We start from the raw sequence: 19,199 nt of genomic DNA on the forward strand, positions 1-19,199 counted from the left end.
GGTCCATGCCTGCCTTCCGTCCGATGTTCCTCTAAAAATTTAGGTGTCTCTGTTCTTTGTTACTTTGTCCGATGGGTGTGGAGGTTGTACCAGGATCCTGCCTTGGCAGAACTCCTGCTAACTTTCCAGAGACAACAGAGAGCCCAAAGTTTGCAGGGGTTGCAGAGGCCACGAGGTTTTATCATCTCAGCAGATCCCAAGCCAGCTCCCCAAGGGCCTCTGATGGACTGGAGTTGTCTTGGTGGGCGATGCCATTGAACAGAGAGTACATCCCCCACGGAAGAGGGGTGGTGCCAGCTGAAGGAACTTGTGGAGGCTGCACTTAGGTTGGGGGCCCTACAAGGGTGGCTCTCAGACATTTTATCAGTGAGTGGCATTGCAACATAAGAGATTAGGCTTAGCTGGCCAGCAGAAGCGGGCGTCCTGTGCCCACTGGAGACAGGGCTGTGACTGCGCATCTGTGAAGCGTGAGGTGTAGAGGAGGAGGCGGGGTCTGATGGAAGACCTAACTCCGTGTGGTCTGGGTTTAGGGGTTCATTGCTTTTTTCATTCATCCATCAGCAAATATTGTAGATACCTGTCACCTACCACACACTGCCTCATGTGCTGACGGTAGAGTGTTGCTGCTGCTGCTGCTGCTGCTAAGTCGCTTCAGTTGTGTCCAACTCTGTGCGACCCCATAGACGGCAGCCCATCAGGCTCCCCCGTCCCTGGGATTCTCCAGGCAAGAACACTGGAGTGGGTTGCCATTTCCTTCTCCGATGCATGAAAGTGAAAAGTGAAAGTGAAGTTGCTCAGTCGTGTCCGACTCTTAGCGACACCATGGAATGCAGCCTACCAGGCTCCCCCACCCATGGGATTTTCCAGGGAAGAGTACTGGAGTGGGGTGCCATTGCCTTCTCCGCAGTAGAGTGTTAAACAAGACAATAGGTTTTCCCTCAAGGAACAAGCATTGAGATGAAGCAGTTCTCACCTTCTGGAACGATCTCCAGTGATCTGACAATCAATGAGTTATCTGTAAGCTGGCAGGGATCACCACCGGACCCAGGGATGTCAGGCTTCTGACGTTTATTTGCAGCTTGGGGCATTGGAGGGGGGTTGTCAGGGAATCCAAGACCCTTGTATAGAGCCACACAGCTCAGCGGCCGTGGGCTGAGGTCCTTCATGGGAGGAGGGAGGCGGGAGAAGCAGGAAGATAAATAAGAAAGAGGACCGCTCTGTGTAACCCATGGTCTACAACATGGATGTACCTCAAAAACACCACACTAAGTGAAAGAATCCAGACACGAAGGAACACACATTGTATGATCCGTTTATATGAAATGTGCAGAATAGCAAGTTCATGGAGACAGCAAGCATTTGGTTTTGCCAGGGGTTGAGCACAAGGGAAAATGGGGAATGACTACTAAGGGGTACCAGGTTTTCCTCTGGGTGAGGAAAATGTTTGAAACTAGATGACGGTGAATGAACCAAGTGCCACCTTGTTATACACTTGAGATTGGTTAGTTACAAGACATGAACTTCATCTTCATTTTAAACTCTGTCTCGGGGACAGAAAGGAGCTGTGTGAAGAGTTTAGGTTCAAGAGCCAGGGACCCAGAGTGTGAATCTCAATTCTCCACTCATTAGCCAGGTCACCTCAGACCATGCTGGCCATTGCATGCCCTCTGTTTACTCATCTGTACAATGGACATGATCATTGTACTCACTGCATAGGGCTACTGGAAGGACTCAAGTGAGCTCATGGATGCACAGATCATGGAGCCCAAGGTGTGGAGAAAGGGAGGCTGTGGTTATTCTCAAGAGGGGAATAGTCACTTGTGTAAGCTCTGGTGCAGAGGCAGAAATGCCGAGAGATACTGAGGCAAGTTTTCATTCTTTGCCTCATTTATTTAGCCAAATATATATATATATATATATATATATATATATATATATATATATGTATACATCACTTGTGGAATTCTATTAATAGGTGAAAGGAAAACACCTCCTTGAGTTTAGAAGAGCTGCAAAGGGACGGAAGGAGGTGAGACACAGATTGGACTTTCCCATGGAGGTGGCATCGATGGAGGGGAGGGATGCTGGCTCACAGCACAGCCTCTCCAGAAGCAGGAAGACAGAGAGTTCAGGAGCCATTCTCTGCAGAGGTGGGGACACATATGACCCTGGCATCCTTGATCGCCTTCCCTCAGCCCCTTTGACGGGGCAGGAACTGGATCTGGTAGTTTGGGGGCACGTTGCCCACCCCAGTCTCCTGGGGAGTAAGGTCGATGTCCTCAGGGGCCATGGGGCTAGCCACAGAGAAGTTCTGGAGGATGGTGGTGAAGAAGAGGAATAATTCGGTGCGGGCGATGCCTTCGCCAAGACAGATACGCTTCCCTGTGAGGACAGAACAGAGGTTCGCAATATGGACACAAGGCACAGACTCTCGGGTCACAGTGTGCATCGGGGTAATGCATACACTTTGCCTTGTCACACCCCACAGCCCAGACACCTGTGTTCATTGCAACCAAGTTGTGTGGGATTACCCTTTAACCTGTAGTCACGGTAGACTCTTAGAGGATTTCAAAACTCTCTGAAAGCCAGTGCCAATTGTGGGCTGAATGTACCTTGCTCATTTTTCTGGGACAGAGTTTGTAAGCTTCTGTTCAATTTCCAGAGAATTCTGTGGCCACAGAGAATGGAAGGATGCTTGACTCTGTGTGTGTGTGTGTGTGTGTGTGTGTGTGTGTGTGTGTGTTCATCTGTCTGCACATACAGACTGGTGCATATTTCTGACTTAATATTTTCATGTCTGTCATACCTAATATGGGAAGAATGGTACCTATCTAGTAGGGCCCTTTTGAAGATAAAGAAGTTAGTGTTTTCTAAAATTTTTAGAAGACCTGACCAATTCAGTTCAGTTCAGTCACTCAGTCATGTCCAACTCTTTGCAACCCCATGGACTGCAGCACGCCAGGCCTCCCTGTCCATCACCAACTCCCAGAGTTTACTCAAACTCATGTCTGTTGAGTCGGTGATGCAATCCAACCATCTCATCCTCTGTCGTCCCCTTCTCCTCCCACCTTCAATCTTTCCCAGCATCAGGGCCTTTTCATATGAGTCAGTTCTTCTCATCAGGTGGCCAAAGTATTAGAGCTTCAGCTTCAGCATCCGTCCTTCCAATGAATATTCAGGACTGGTCTCCTTTAGGATGGCCTGTTACTAAAGGCAAATGTAGTGCCTACCTGTGTTGGTTTCTGGGTGTGTGTAGTGGGGGTTTGTGTGCCAGGTGTGTGTCTGGTCCTGTGTGTATTTACATGTCTCTGTGTTTTCTTCTTATCTCAGCCTGGGAGCCATGGGCTCCAGGAGTTCTGAAAAACAAAACAAAAACGTACGTAACATTGTGTGCAGGACTGATGGTCATGGGATGTGAGTGGACAGCTTCCATGAGATTCTTGGAGGCATATGGATCCCCCCACCACAGTTCCAAACCATGAACTTGGAGGGAAGTGAGAATGGAAGGAGCCAGAAGAAAGGCTGAGACCTGACAGCCTCTCTCTTTTTTTAAAAAAATTTCATTTCATTTAATTTTTTTTGGCTGCACCGAGCGGCCTTTGGGAACCTCAGTTCCCTGACCAATGCTCAAACCTTTAGTCCCTGCTGGGGAAGCCCAGAGTCAACCCCTGGATGGCCAAGGAATTCCCCCTCAAGTCTTCCAAGTGGTTAGACTTTATGCCCATTGGAGGTAACTGGAGAAGGGTCTACACCTTCTAGGCTCATTTAGAAGTTAGGACACAGGAGCATAGCCATACTCAGAGTGGCGCGCCCAGCTGATTCTTCTCCTGTAACTGCTTCTGCAACCGGGCTCTTCCAAGAACAGTCTGACTCCTGCTCCCTCCAACCCGGAACTTCCCGTCCCCCGGGCTCTTCAACTGGACACTCTCTGGCTCTTTCTGTCTGCCCACGGCCGTCTGCCTCAGCCTTTTTCTCGGTCTATACCTTCTGCCAGGCACTGTACTTCTCTCTGTCTCTTCCCTGCTCCGCCTTCTTGAATCTTACGTAACTCCCTTTCTCTGTGTGTTCGAGTCTGATCCTCCCTGCTGTGCTCTTGCGTTTTCCACTCTCCCTGCACAGACTCTCCTTTCCTCTCCTCCAGCCTGTCTTCCTCGCTGCTTAAGTCGCTCTCCCTTTTCCTCTCCCTCTTACTCTTTCTCAGCCTCTTCTTTCTCCACCTCCCCCTATTATCTCATATTCACTCTAAGCCTCTCTCTACCGCTCTCTCTCCTGTCTTTCCCCATCTCTCTCTGTTTCTCACTCACTCTGTCCTCATCTGTCTGTCTGTCTCTGTTTTTGTTAGCCACGTCTCTGCCTCTCTTCAAACTTAGGACAAGACTGTTTAATGGAGAAACCTTCACCCACCGCCCAGACCCCACAGCTGCCCTGGGTCTCACTGAAGAAGAACTAAGGAGGGAGGGGACACCCTTGCTGGTCCAGTGGATAAGACTGCAAGCTCCCAATGCAGGGTAACTAGTTTGATCCCTGGCCGGGGAACTATTAATGATTCCCACATACCGCAACAGAGGCTGCGCAGCGACTACTGAGCCCACAGGCTCTAGAGCCCCTGCAACACCACACCCAGCGCAGCCAAAGACTTAGAAAGAAACAAGAGAGGACACCATGGCACTGATCAGAGCTAGAGGCCCCGTGTCACTGGAGTTACCGGCACAATTCAAAACTAGGGACTTGATGCTGGGGTGCATCTTCCTCCCCAAGGAGGAGAACCTGGGCCTTGGGGTTTCCTCTGGCTGGGATCAAAGAGCAGAGAAGAGGGAGAGAGTGAAATCAAAGCAGGTCAAGACCCTCCCTGGCTCCCTAGTTCCAGCAGAACAAATTCAGACTTCTCCCAGTTTTCAAGGCCCCACCCAGCTGAGCTCTTCACCCTTGTTGTTCAGTTGCTAAGTCGTGTCCAGCTCTTTGCGACCCTATGGACTGCAGCACGCCAGGCTTCCCTATCCTTTACCATCACTGAGAGTTTGCTCAAACTCATGTCCATTGAGTCAGTGATACTATCCAACCATCTTATCCTCTGTCACCCTCTTCTCCTGCCCTCAGTCTTTCCCAACATCAGGGTCTTTTCAGATGAGTCAGTTCTTCTCATCAGCTGGCCAAAGTATTGGAGCTTCAGCTTCAGCATCAGCCCTTCCAATGAATATTCAGGGTTGATTTCCTTTAGGATTGACTGGTTTGATCTCCTTGCAGTCCAAGGGACTCTCAAGAGTCTTCTCTAGCACCAGAATTCAAAAGCATCAATTCCTCAGTGTTCAGCCTTCTTTATGGTCCATCTCTCAAATCCATACATGACTAATGAAAAACCATAGCTTTGACTATATGAATCTTTGTCGGCAGAGTGATGTCTCTGCTTTTTAATACACCGTCTAGGTTTGTCATGGCTTTCCTTCCAAGGAGCAAGCATCTTTTAATTTCATGGCTGCAATCATCATCTGCAGTGATTTTGGAGCCCAAGAAAATGAAATCTACCAGTTTCCACTTTCTGCCCATCTTTTGGCCATGAAGTGATGGAACTGGATGCCATGATCTTCATGTTCTGAATGTTCTTTCACCCTCATCAAGTGGTTCTTTAGTTCCTCTTCACTTATCTTCTTTGCCCTTCTCTTCTGTAACCCACATCCCAGTCTTCCTGAGTTCTTTCTCAGATGAGCCATGCCATCTCCACCTTCAGGCTCTGCCCTTGCTTCTCCTTCGGAGAGAACATGCCTTCCAGTGGCTGGTTGATACTCCCCCATGACGTTATAGCTTAGAAGACACTGTTTAGGGTCAGCTTTTCCTCACCGACCCACCAGGAGTAGTCAGTATTTCCTATTTGATGTTCCCAAAGCCCCCATTAGAGCAGTTGTCATAATTGTGATTCGTTACATGAATAAGAGTGGGCCTCTGAGCACTTACTTTAGTCAAGGAGTTCTAAGCCCACGGAAACATTTATTCATTTAATTATAGACTTTTCTGTAACCATATGACCCGTGCTTATCTCCCTTGTTGGGCTGTAAACTTCCTGGGGCAGGAACTGTGTCTCTTCCTGACTTGTCCGATGGGTTATCTTCAACCTCTGATAAAATGTTTGGCTCATGGTGGTGCTCAACAGATTTGATACCTGTGTGTAGAGAGGTATAATTGTGCCCCTTACAGAGCTGTGCCTTTGGGATATGATCTTGGTTCTCAAGCCCCCTCTAGCATTGGCATGAAGATGAGGTGAGTTAATACAGGTAAAGCAACTGGCACAAATAAACTGCTCAATGAACAAAGACCTCTCTTTGATTGTCTTCAAGAGGTCATGGCACCTGCACTCTGGAATGCAGGCCCAGCTTACCTATGGAGAAGGGCATAAAAGCATCATTTTTCTTCACTGCCCCACTGGCATCCAGAAAGTGGGCAGGGTTGAAGTCATCTGGTTTCTCAAAGTAACGCGAGTCGTGGAGAGCAGAGCTCAGGATGGGATAGACTTCTGTGCCCTGAGGGAGGGTCACAAGGTTGAAAGATATTGCCATTTCCTCCCCCAACCCACCCCTACATATAATGAACCAAGGGTGAGTGATAAAACCAAAAAGAGGTCAAGGTTGGCAGATGAGAGAGAACCCAGGAGACCCACACAAGGGAGAGATGGGAGCCCAGTGAGGTGCTGTACCTTGGGAAGGATGTACCCTCGGAAATGAGTGTCTTTAATGACCGTGTGGGGCACACCAATGGGGATAAGGTCCGCAAATCTCTGAATCTCATGGATGACTGCGTCTGTGTATGGCATTTGGGCTCTGTCATCCAGGGCTGGAGGGCGATCTGAGCCAATCACCTGGTCAATCTCCTTGTGGACTCTCTCTGCACAGAAGAATGGGACCAGGGAACCTCATTTATATTTCTATGCTGGAACACAGTTCAATGTTCTATGAACCTTGGCCTGTTCATTTCCAGGCCAATGAGCCCAGAAAACCTATAGGAAATGGTTAGATCATTGACACCCCTCTGAGTAACCAGCTTGTGGCAGGAGGCGAAGTGGGAAAACTGTGATTTCTCATCCGTTGGTATCTACTGAATGCTATGGATCCTCTCCCAACATACACAAGCAAACACACACACACATGTGCACCCCAGTTTTGCTCAGAATTTCAGACTAAGAACTCAAGGCTATGAACCTATCAAAGTTCCTCCTCTAAGATGAGTAGAAAGTGAGCTAATATTTATTGCATGTATATTATAGAGAGGCACTGTGCTAGGTCCTCAGGAATATAGCTGTGAAGTTACACCAGTGGATTAACCCATAAACAGCTGGGCAAATACATGAGTACATCAATCAGTAGATCGATCGGTAGATCAATTCATGAGTGGAAAGACTGGTAAATGGGAGAAGGCTAATGAGTGGATGCATTATTAACTCATCAAAGGTTAATTTATCACTAAATGATCCACAGACAGATAAATGAACTTGATGAACCAATGACTCGTGTGAATGGCTGGGTGGCTAAATTCATGGAAGAACATGTGAACGAGTACATTTAAAGGGACAGGTGAGCAGAGGAATGAGTGGGTGGTAGGAGGGACTGAACGACAGATGTATGAATCAAGGTGAATAAATGAGTGAATTATTAAACAAACATATGAAAAGACAGGTGGATGAGGCTGGAGTGAAAAACAAGCGATGGAAGGATTAAGGTCTGTAACCAATTTTAGAAAAACAGATGGACGCATGAATGAAGGAACAGACGACTCAGTGACAAACGGTTCGTTCAACGAATCACTGTTTCGAATGATCAATAGATGAGCCAGTCTGTCCAAATAAAGCATGCATATATACATCCTAGATGAGTCATAGAAGAAAGAATCTGAGCGCACGGGTTGCTTGATGAGTTGAAAGGACAGATGGATAAATGATGGGTCGATCTTTAAGTGATAGGAGAAATAGTGGGAAAACAGATGAATGGATTTTTTTTGTTTGTTTCTGCTACACTGCACTACTTGCCAAATCTTAGTTTCCTGACCAGGGATTGAACCCAGAGCCATGGTAGTGAAAGCACTGAGTCCTAACCACTGGACCTCCAGGGAACTCCCCAGATTGACAGATTCTTCGTTCATCCATCCACCAACAGGGCTGGCTTAGTTGGGTAGATCATTCAAGACCTGCACTGCTCGGGGAACTTCCCTGGTCCGGTGCTTAAGACTGCACTCTGCCACAGCTTGGGGTGCAAATTCCATCCCTGGTCAGGGGTCAAGTGAAGAAAAACAGAAACAACCTTCAGGGCTCCTGGCATGAGAGGGGAATGCTGCCTCTCTCATTCACCAAAGACCTCTAGCCCCGTTTCTGTACCTGCAAAGGGCTCAGAACCCCTCCGCAGCGTCTGTCCCCAGCTTGCCCACCTGCAATGTGGGGGTATTTGAGCATGAGCAGGAACCCATAGCGAAGCGTGGTGCTGGTCGTCTCCGTGCCGGCAAAGAACAGCGACAGAGCAGACATGATGAGGTTCCGATGGTCGAACTGGCTGCGGGGGTCTGACTTGTCCTGCAGCCGGGTGGGTGGGGTGCCTATCAGGGGAGGCGGGGCCTGCTGCCCTCAGCTCTTCTCTCCGGGCCTCCACCTGGTTCCGGGTCTCACACCGCCCGGCCCTTCCCCCCTCTATGCTCTGTGTGTCCACCGTCTCTCTATCTCCGTCTCAATCTCTCTTCGCTCTGTCTTGCTCTGTTTCAATCATCTCGCATCTCTTTGGCGTTTTGTCTCCCTTCCTCTCTGTCTCTTTCTGCCTCTGTGACTCTTTTCACCAGCTGCTACAGTTTTCCCCCTTGTCCTGTATTTCCATACCTCTGTCTCCTCCCTGCCATCTCCCCACTCTTTCCTCTCTCCCTCTGCTCCCTTACGATTCTCCCCTCCCCTCTCCCTCCCGCCACTGCTCCACTCCTTTCCCATCCCTTCTCACTCTGCATCTTTTGTTCTCCTCCCTTCCACCCCCATTGCCTCTCCCAAATCCCACTTTTTCCATGCGGAGCAGGTAGCAGTCAATGAAATCCCGGGGGGCACTGGGGTCGAGGGTCTCACGGTGCTTCTCCACACTGCGGTCAATGAAGCCGTTGACTTCCTGCAGGTTTTTGTAGATTTGCCTGTGTGAGCCAGGAAAGTGCTTCAAGAAGCTGGAGTAGAGCTCGAACAGCTGCAGGAGAGAAGGGGCTCTGAGGCCCTTCTGGGGTTGAGCTGGCCGGTCACGGGGAGGGACAGCCCTCCTGGCCCCCAGTACCTTCACAAGCGATCTCTGTTTTCCTGCCTCTCTCTGCCTCTCTGGGGTGTCTTGGTCTCCCTGTCCCTGCCTCTGTCTCCCTCCGGCCCTTACTCTGTGTCTGAGCCCCTCACTCACCGCTTGTGTGTCCCCGCTGTGTAAGAGACCTCACTTTTCTCTTTCTGCATCTTGCCCCTCTCCTCGTGTCTTGTTAGTCTCTGGCCCACCTCTCTCTCTCCTTTCCACCTCTCCTCATCTCCGTGGGTCTCCTGCTCATCCACCCTCTGCCCTGTCCCTGCCTACCCCAGCCGGTTTATCTGTTCTGCTCAAACCTCTCTCTTTCTCTTTCCACCTCTTGCATCATCCTTGTGTGTCAGGCGTTGATAACATGATGCTTACACAGAATGAAGCTGCTGCCTATTTGGTAGCATATGTCTGTTGCTTTGCCTAATGAGAAATGTAACATCTAACTTGTTGCCAACAGTTGCAAAAAAATGCAGGATAGTATAAATTTTGATATGGAATTTCTCCTTCACCTGTCCTTCTAGAGATAACATGGTTAACTGTTTGGCAGATCTCCTTCCAGACTTTTCCCCTGTCTGTGGTTCTCTGTGAGAGGAGAAAATTGAAACCCCATGTTGGACTTCTGCACGTACTCATCTGAACTTCCTTCCAGATTTTCCAGGCCTGACTCTCCACTAGGACGTCATGGGAATTTGTATTTTCGATATTCGTTCCTGTGACTCTGACCTGCACTCTCGGCTGAGAACAACAGCCAGGCAGACTTTTCTGAGGTTTCACTTTTTAACCTAACATACAATAGGGGTGGGGCTTCCCTGGTGCCTCAGAAGGTAAAGAATCTGCCTACAATGCCGGGGTCTGGGTTAGATCCCTGGGTTGGGAAGATCCCCTGGAGGAGAAAATGGCAACCCCTTCCAGCAGTCGTGCCTGGAGAACTGCATGGACAGAGGAGCCTGACAGGCTACAGTCCATGGGGTCACAAAGAGTCAGACACGACTAAGGACTAGCGCTTTCACTTTTCACAATGGGGGTATTTCTAGGTTGACTGGGAAAGACAAACTTTATCATTTTGTTTTAAATGAGGAGCATGCTCATGTGTGTGTCTTTGATTCCTCTCTCTGTTTCTCCCTCCTCCATCACTCCCCTTTCTTCCTCTTACTCTCTCAGTCCTGTCTCATCATCTCTCCATTCCCCCAGGTCTCTGTGTCCCTGTGTCTCTGTCTCTGTCTGTTGTCTTTGCCCTTCTTCTGGCTGGAAGCTGCATTTCCGGTTCACAAAAGCAAATCACCCCTCTCCCCTGCCTGGATGTCCACCTGAGCTCTGCCCTCTCAGACCTGGCTGGACAAGGAGCTGATGAGCACGAAAGATTTGAATAACAACTCCAGCAGCCTCAGGAACTGAGGATCTCTGTAGTCAAAGCGTTTTCCGAAGACAATGGAGCAGATGATGTTGGCGGTGATGGAATGGAAGTAGAAGACGGGATCCTGAAGGGCGCCTAGAGGGAAAGGGGTGGGTCGCAAGGCACAGACTTAAATGCCTGGGGACCTGTCTCTGTGTGACTCTCCTCTATCACTCAGTCACAATAAATAAATTTAAAAAACACCTGGCATCATAACAGCCAACACTCGCTAGCCTGGAAGTTGTGCCAGGCCCTATTCTAAGCACTTCACATATTATTTTATTAAATTCTCATCTCAGTCCTGTGAAGAAGGTGCAGAGCAGGTGTTCAATCAGTTGCATGTGCCATTTACATAGCTCTGTTCTCCTGGTCCCTTAACTGTCCGCCCTGCCCGCCCCCCATCTGTTTTGTCCACCTCTAGAGTTCTCTGGTCTTTGGGGAACTGTTCTGCACTTGATTGTTGATGTCTAGATGTGCCAAGCTCGCCCCAGTCAGAGGGAGGGCGGGCTGTGCGCCCAGGAGTGTCAGCTCAGTGCAGTCTCTCTCCCTGGGGCTCGCCTGTCCATTGCCTCTTGTTCCCTTGCACACCCTTTCCTGAGCCTGTCTGTCTCTCTCTAATCTTCGTGCCTCAGTTTCTCTCTGCCGTTGTTCCTTCCTGCCTCTCTGAGTCTCTTCTCTTTTTGCCTCTGTCCCTCCATCCCTGTTTCTTTCTTCCTCTCTGTGTCTCCATCTGAATCCCTCTGTCTCTTCTTGTCTTTCTTCTGAGTCCCTCCGTCCTTATACCTCTATAGCTCCCTGTGGCTCTGCCTCTTCCTCCCAGACTCTCCGTTTATGTCTCAAAATCTCTTAAGAAAGCATCTTGTCACCTCTATGTCTCAGACACACATTTCTGAGGAATCCTAAAACCACTGGAAGTGCCCACTTGAATTCCTAAGAGCAGAAAACCCTGACTGCGCCCCCTTGCTCACTGCTAGTTGTTCATCTAAAGAAAGGAAAACACAATTTGTCCTTTAAAAAAAAAGTCTGTAGTTTTCTCTTTTTCTCTCTTTACTTTCTTTTTATTGAAGTCACATTTTGGCCATTGACAGATGCAATCAAACCGTGAACTGGTCCCCCAGAACACAGGCCATTAACATGCTATTTACTGTCTGAGTCGTCTTCGAGTTCCTCTTGACACTACACTTCCGTATCTCTCCTGCCCCTGCATTTCTCACCTACCCACCTCTGCCCCGTCTCTCTGCCCCTCTCTCTGTCCCTGCTCCTCTGACGGTCTCCCAAGCTCTTCCTCCTCTCTGTTTCTACGTCTCTCTCTGCCCACCTATACCCTCTGTCTTTGGGCTACAGTCCTCACACAGCTTCCCATGTTTCTCTCCTGCCCACCCCCGCCCCAGGGCTCACCCTGGGATTTCCGCAGCTCCTCCACCAGACACTGAGCCTCCTCCTGAATCCGCTCCTCCACGCTCCGCTTTCCCATCCCGAAGTCCCTCATGGTGGCCAGAGAGAATCGCCGAAGGGCCTTCCAACGTTCCCCATTGGCAAAGATAACACCTAGGGTTGAGGAGAGGCTTGGGTTGCAGAGGAATTTTCAAGGAGACTCTGGGTCCCGCTCCACCCCTTCCCTTCCCTTCCCAGCCTCACCCTCCCCAATCCCCATCCTCCATCCCTGTCCCTTCCCAGTGGCCCTGAGGCCCTTACCGTGTTCCTGGAAAACTGGGTCAACAACAGCGATCTTCCCTCGGCCAGAGAAGACCTCGGCCTGGTCCACCAGGGCCTCCCGAATGGCCTCTGTCCCGCATATTATGACCACTGGCCTTGGCCCCAGGTACACCGTGAAGACATCCCCATATTTCTGTTGGAACTGCCAAGCACACCCACAGCCAGGGTTGCTATTAGTCGGTATGCACCTCTGTCGCCATCTCCACTTTTAAACCAGTAAAGCAAGTGTGTGTGTGTGTGTGTGTGTGTGTGTGTGTGTGAGTCACTCAGTTGTTTCTGACTCTTTGCGACCCCATAGACTATAGCCCGTCAGACTTCTCTATCCATGGAATTCTCCAGGCAAGAATACTGGAGTGGGTTGCCATGTCCTTCTCTGGGGGATCTTCCCAAACCAGGGATCGACCCTGGGTCTCCTGTATTGCAAGCAAACTCTTTACCATCTGAGCCACCAGGGAAGCCCTAAGACACTTGCATATAGATTGGTGATTAGACATGTGCATATAGATTGGTGATTGACACTTGCGTATAGATTGGTGATCAGACATTTGCATATAGATTTGTGATTAGACACTTGCATATAGATTGATGACTAGCCACTGCCCCAAGACCTTACACCCCAGTCTGCCTTTTTCCTTCCCAGAACCCAGCAGTTAAAAGATTAACCCATGACCCAGCCCAGTCCACACTGGTTGGCTTGGTTGGTGTCTTAAGCAGCGTGTGTGTGCTAAGTCACTTCAGTCATGTTCAACTCTTTACGATCCTGTGGACCATAGTCCGCCAGACTCCTCTATCTGTAGGATTCTCCAGGCAAGAATACTGGAGTGGGTTGCCATGCTCTCCTCCAGGGGATCTTTCTGACCCAGGGATCGAACCAACGTCTCTTACATCTCCTGCATTGACAGGTGGGTTCTTTACCACTAGCACCACCTGGAAAGCCCCCCAAGAATCACAGATGGTAAAATATTCCTATTAATAATTTCACCCAAGCCCAGGTGATATTAGTTGAGTCTGGTGAGATCTCCCTGGCATCTCAACTAAAGAATCATCCTTCTTGGAACTTCCCTGGTGGTCCACTGGCTAAGACTCTGCGCTCCCAATGCAGGGGCCCATGTTCAATCCCTGCTCAGGGAACTGGATCCCATTAAGTATTTGCATGCTGCAGTGAAGAGCAGCTAAGACCTAGCACAAGCAAAATAAATAAATAAAATATTTAAAAAAAATCATCCTTCTTGTGACCCATCTTCAACCCCCATCTGCCTCCTGGCAATTTCCCCAGAGAACCACCCACCTACTTGGGAGGCATGAAGGTAAAGTGATGGCCTTCTGGGGGTTATCATGAAATTTGAAAAGTCATAACATCAAGTCTTGCCACTGGGGCAACAGCTCAACAGTATTTATTGAAGCTGGAGGCAGGTATACTGAGTAACTCAGCTACTTCATTCCCAGAAACACACTCAACTAAAATGCATACATGTGCTCAGCAAAATAAAAAACAAGGAGGTTCATAGATGCCTTATAATAAATGCTCTGCAACACAGGGAATAAACAACTAGTGATGAATTCATATTGTGGACTACTATGCAACCACGAAAAAGAACAAACCACTTCTACAACCAACAACAAGAATGAAATTCACAGATGTAATGCTGAGTGAAAGCAACTAGACCCAGAAGAGTTCATATGTCATAATTGTATTTCTATGAAATTCAGAAACAGATAACAGGAACTTAATAGTGTCAGAATAATAGGAGGGTAGTGACTGGAAGTGGAGAAGGCAATGGCGCCCCACTCCAGTCCTCTTGCCTGGAAAATCCCATGGGTGGAGGAGCCTGGAAGGGTGCAGTCCATGGGGTCGCGAAGAGTCGGACACGACTGAGTGACTTCACTTTCACTTTTCACTTTCATGCACTGGAGAAGGAAATGGCAACCCACTCCAGTGTTCTTGCCTGGAGAATCCCAGGGATGGGGGAGCCTGGTAGGCTGCCATCTTATGGGGTCGCACAGAGTCAGACACGACTAAAGTGACTTAGCAGCAGCAGTGACTGGAAGGGGGACTTAAGGAGGTTTCTGGGCGTGAGCCAAGTTGTTACGTATCTGTATGTCCACTCCATCAGTATGTTCATTTGAGAAAATTCACTGAACTGAGCACTTAGGATTTGTGTGCTTTACCCTAAAGGTTAAACTTCAATTACAAATTGACCTACAGAAGAAGAAAGACCAACAGCACATGATGTCACTTACATGTGGAAGCTGAAGTATGACGCAGTCAGGGAACTAAGATTCTGCGTGCTACACAACGCGGACAAAGAAATAATAATTCAATAAAGTAACATGGTGTAAAGGAATAAAAGCGACACAAATGAAACAAATAGGACACAAGTTAACATACCTAAGAACCAGAAACAGAATCGCAGACACAGAGAACAGACTGGCTGTTGTCAAGGGGGAGGACGCGTGATCGGAGAGGGAGGCTGGGCAGAGCAGATGCAAGCTTTCACATATGGAAGGGATAGACAATGAAGGCCTATTGTACAGCACAGGGAACTATATTCAATATCCCAAGATAAACCATAATGGAAAAGAAGACTTTTAAAAAGGAATGCATGTATATGTAAACTGAATCACTTTGCTGTACAGCAGAAATCAGCAAAACTTGGTACAGCAGAAATCAGCAAAACTTGGTAAATCAACGATACTGCAATTTCAAAAACTGATTTTAAAAGTTGACTTAAAATTATAAAGTGGTTAAGTCTATTGAAAACTCTCACAGTGATCTCTGCAAACCACTCTTGCTGGTCTCCTTACTTCGTTTTCTGCGCTACCCACAATCCTTTCACTGCACACCCCACCCTATCTTGAAACCAGAGTGATCTGATTAAAATGTAAATTAATTAATATCCCTAACCTGTTTCAAACCACCCAGCACTCCTACTCCCCTGACTAAGACCTGAAGTTTCCCCACGGTGGACAGAGCCTACGTGATGTTGCCCATCACCCCTCTGACACCTCCACCCACTCACACAGGTCCTTTGATCGCACAGATCCAGGGTCCCTGGGGCTCCCCAAACATGCTGAGCTTGCTCCTGCTTCTGAGTTCTGGCAGTGATACCTGTCGCTCATTGATGTCTTCCACAGGCATCTTTCAGGGTGTCTGATCAGCAACAAGGCAAGATGGAGCCTTTTCTTCACCACTCATTCTAAAGTAGCTTCAAGTAACTCCTGTCACTTTTTAAAAATATATGTTTATTTTTAATTAGAGGACAATGATTTTACAACATTACATTGGTTTCTGCCGGATGTCAACATGAATCAGTCGTAGATCCACCTATGTCCCTTCCCTCTTGAACCTCCCTCTCCCCTCCTGCCCCATCCCACTGCTCCAGGTGGTCACAGAGCCCTGGTTTGTAGCTCCCGCCACTCTTGAAAATATCACCTCGCTTTATTTTAATCATAGTTCTTACCAACCCAATATTTCCTTCTCTGTGTGTGTGCCCTGTCTAATGCCATACCATCAAAGCCTAGAATGTTTCCAGGCACACAGAAGGTGCCCAGTAAGTTACCGTTGAATGAATGAATAGATCGAGTATTAATGAGCACTTACTGTATACCAAGCTCTACGCACTGTCTAGTCCTCACAACTCTCTTATGAGGCAGGCATTCTTATCATCACGACCTCATCCTGCTGAAGAGAAGCTAAGATTCAATGAGTAAGAGTTGAATCTGGAACACAAACCCTCATCTGTCTGACTCCAGAAGGATTTGGAAATAAATCATGACACCTACTAACCTATGACCTCTCTTTCCTTCCCTCCCTCCCTCTTTCTCTCTCAACCTCTCTCTCTCTCTCCAAAGACACAATGAGAATGGAGGATCATGGGGAATTCCCTGGTGGTCCAGTGGTTGGAATTCCAAGTTCCCACTGTAGGGGGCACGAGTTCAATCCCTGGTTGGGGAATTAAGATCCCACATGCTGCATGACACGACAGGAAAAAAAGAGGATCACGGACACACAGAGAACACTTGCAAGGACTATAGAAGAGATTTAGGGGGTCTGAAACTAGAAAAAATTTATGCAAAATGTATGTGAATATTTGTGGGGGAGGGGATCCACCGTGCCTTAAACGCCCAAAGGATTTAGTGATCCCCAAGTTTTCAGGAGACACAGAAGAAGGGGTTTCGATCCCTGGGTTGGGAAGATCCCCTGGAGTAGAACATGGCAACCCACACCAGTATTCTTGCCTGGAGAATCCCATGGACAGAGCAGCCTGCCAGGCTACAGTCCATGGGGTCACGAAGAGTCAGATACGACTGAGTTTGCATGTGATAACAATAAATAAAATAACAAATTGTTAGGCAGCTTCCATCCATGAAGGAGAAGAAAAGGGCTCTGTGCTGGACTCACACGTCCCCTCTGTGAAGTCCCAGGGTGTAACTACGGACCAGTGCCTTCCCCAGGCTGCCCTCACTATCTATTTCTCTAAGGTGAAGGCGACACCTCTTCTAGCCCACAAGGCGTTCTAACCAAGACCTGATGAATTCCCTCCATGATACAAATAAATCCAGCCACACAGTTCTGAGTGAAGAAACTAAGTCCAGGTATTTCCATGAAAGTCCATGCTGTTTACCCTTGCGATGAAAACGAAATAATACCCACTTGGGGCCTCCACATCTGTGATAAAACACTCTCCCTTAAAATCAAAGGGTGGTCCAGTGGTTAAAAATCCACTATCCAATGCAGAGGACACGGGTTCGGTCCCTGGTCGGGGATCCCACATACCACAGAGGAACTAAACCAGAGGGCCGCAGCTAGAGAGCTCTCGAGCTCCGAGCCTGCGCACTCTAGAGCCCGTGCGCTCCAAGTGAAGCTGGCACACCACAGCTAGAGGAAGTCTGCACACCACAGCAAAGAGCCAGCGGAGCTCAAAAAAAATCAAACACGTGACAAGCCCAAGACTCAGGAGTGTGGTCGCTGCAGGGGTTGTGCGGAGAGGACCTAGGCACCTGGGGCTGCTGGAAGTTACTGTCAAGTGTCCCCTAAGCCTAACCTGTCGGGGAGTGGGCTCACGGGTGTAGATTACATGGTGGGTGTGCTCGGTTGCTCAGTGATCTCTGACTCCTTGCAGCCCCATGGACTGTAGCCCCCCAGGCTCCTCTGTCTATGGAATTTTCCAGGCAAGACTACTGGACTGGGTTGCCATTTCCTACTCCAAGGGATATTCCCAGCAGAGGATTCAAACCTACTGACAGGCAGATTCTTTACCACTGCACCACCTGGGAAGCCCATGGATTACATCATTAATACATATATAGATCATCAGTCATGACATCGTGCCTGGAGAGCAGTGATGCAGGACCTGGTAAACACTCCAGCGTCAGCTACTCATTGCACATTAACGTTTATGATTAGTAAGAACTTGGGACCTGGCCTCCCATTCTGTTCTCCCTCCCTCCTCCTCTTTGTCTGGCGCTGGCTGGGACCAATCTTTTGACAGCTTTTGTTGGCGGGTACTACCACCCCTTTTCTCCCTCTCTCCCTGTGGCAGGCAGGGACTCGGGAGAAGGGGACAGAGGAGCAGGGATTTCTACACCCCTGGCTCACACCCAGACACCTCTTCACGCCCGCCTGCCCACACACTTCCAACTGAGCAAGGGACGCCTCTGACGGCCTGATCGCCATCCACCACACTTCAGCTCCACATCCCTTCCTCACCGAACTTCCCACAGCCCACCCCTGAGCCTGGAAGGATGCCTCACATCTACTGGTGAATGATCCCCAGGGACGGAGGCAAGCAGCCACCCTCAGATCCCGCCCACCTGAGTCTCACCCTCAGGAAGGATTTGAGCAGGCCTTTTCTGTCCATCTGCAGAAGGTTCCCCAGGAAGGGCAGAGGACGGGGGCCAGGCGGGAGGTGGCCACGGGCCTTTGGGCGGCCTCTGGCCAGGAGGATCAAGAGTCCGGTAAGCAGAGCAAAGAGAAGGAGCACGCTGAGCTCCATGGCCGAAGGTTGACAGTCTTCCAACCTGCTGGGCTTCTGGCTGAGCCTTTTATACTAAGCTTGTCCCCACACCCACTTATGTAACATCATCCATTCCCTGGCATCCTCCAAGAGTGTGAACTCAAAGAGAAGGAGCACACACTTCCTGCTCCTACAGTCAGCTGACCTGCTCCCCTGATACCTCTACAGCCCCTCCCTAGATGCTGGCAGAGACACCGCGGTAGCAAAAACAAGGTCCACATGAGTCTGTTTACTTTTGTGGGTATGGAGAGCACCCGCTGTCTCCCTGCTTTAGCTATGTTAGTGGGTTTGTGTTTACACACTTCGGTGCATACCTGCTTGCGTGTGTGTGCTTGCGTGATTCTTACACATGAAAGAGGGTTTGTACTTATATGAACATGCCCGTGTGTGTTTCTGTACATGAGTGTGAGTGTGCTTATGCATGCGTCTCCACACGTGTGTGGACTTCTATGTATTTATGTGGGGTCTCACACCTGAAGGTGTGTCTGTGTTTTTGCGGAGGTGGTGGTGGGGTGGGTCTGTGTGTGTGAGTCTGTGTGTGTGTGTCTGCATCCCAGCAGTCCCTGTCACTACAGGGCTTGCAGACACTCAGCCTTTCTCTCTCCGGCCCGCCTTCCTTCACCCTCCCTTCTGTGAGAGCCACAGATGGGAGAGGCAGGAGGAACAAAGCAATAGGGCGAGAGACAGTTCTGGGGTCTTCAGATCTCTGATTGCCCTGAGTTTCCTCCCTGCCTCCTGCTCTGTCTTCACAGTTGCAGGACTTTTTTCCGTCCGTCGAGGATATGTGTGCGT

General features: G+C 49.1%; 1 protein-coding gene across 3 annotated transcripts; it reads right to left on the bottom strand.

Annotated features, from left to right (window-relative positions):
- Window positions 1-2,108: 2,108 nt before the first annotated feature.
- On the bottom strand, window positions 2,109-18,406 carry LOC138418147 (cytochrome P450 2B4-like). 3 transcript variants are annotated; one of them, XM_069549130.1, is made up of 9 exons: window positions 18,216-18,406; window positions 12,370-12,532; window positions 12,073-12,222; window positions 10,610-10,770; window positions 9,015-9,191; window positions 8,407-8,548; window positions 6,686-6,873; window positions 6,371-6,512; window positions 2,109-2,382 (listed from the first exon to the last, which is right to left on the bottom strand). In XM_069549130.1, the coding sequence occupies exons 1-9, from the start codon at window positions 18,384-18,386 to the stop codon at window positions 2,192-2,194; spliced, it is 1,485 nt and encodes a 494-aa protein (XP_069405231.1). In that variant the 5' UTR covers window positions 18,387-18,406; the 3' UTR covers window positions 2,109-2,191. The 3 variants fall into 3 exon arrangements, with proteins under 3 accessions (XP_069405231.1, XP_069405233.1, XP_069405232.1); XM_069549132.1 differs by lacking the exon at window positions 2,109-2,382 and adding an exon at window positions 3,231-3,356; XM_069549131.1 differs by lacking the exon at window positions 2,109-2,382 and adding an exon at window positions 5,966-6,154.
- Between the last annotated feature and the right edge of the window lie 793 nt (window positions 18,407-19,199).

This window comes from Ovis canadensis, chromosome 14 (assembly GCF_042477335.2).
Source record: "Ovis canadensis isolate MfBH-ARS-UI-01 breed Bighorn chromosome 14, ARS-UI_OviCan_v2, whole genome shotgun sequence".
Classification (NCBI taxonomy): Eukaryota; Metazoa; Chordata; class Mammalia; order Artiodactyla; family Bovidae; genus Ovis; species Ovis canadensis.

Bases quoted from the DNA above. Each gene is read 5' to 3' on its own strand.
- LOC138418147 (XM_069549130.1), bottom strand. From the start codon at position 18,386: ATGGAGCTCAGCGTGCTCCTTCTCTTTGCTCTGCTTACCGGACTCTTG. The intron at 10,771-12,072 runs GTGAGCCCTGGG...CTTTCCCTCTAG, and splicing joins GGAGCTGCGGAAATCCCAGG to GCGCCCTTCAGGATCCCGTC. The intron at 6,513-6,685 runs GTACAGCACCTC...ACCCTCCCTCAG, and splicing joins GAGGGTACATCCTTCCCAAG to GGCACAGAAGTCTATCCCAT.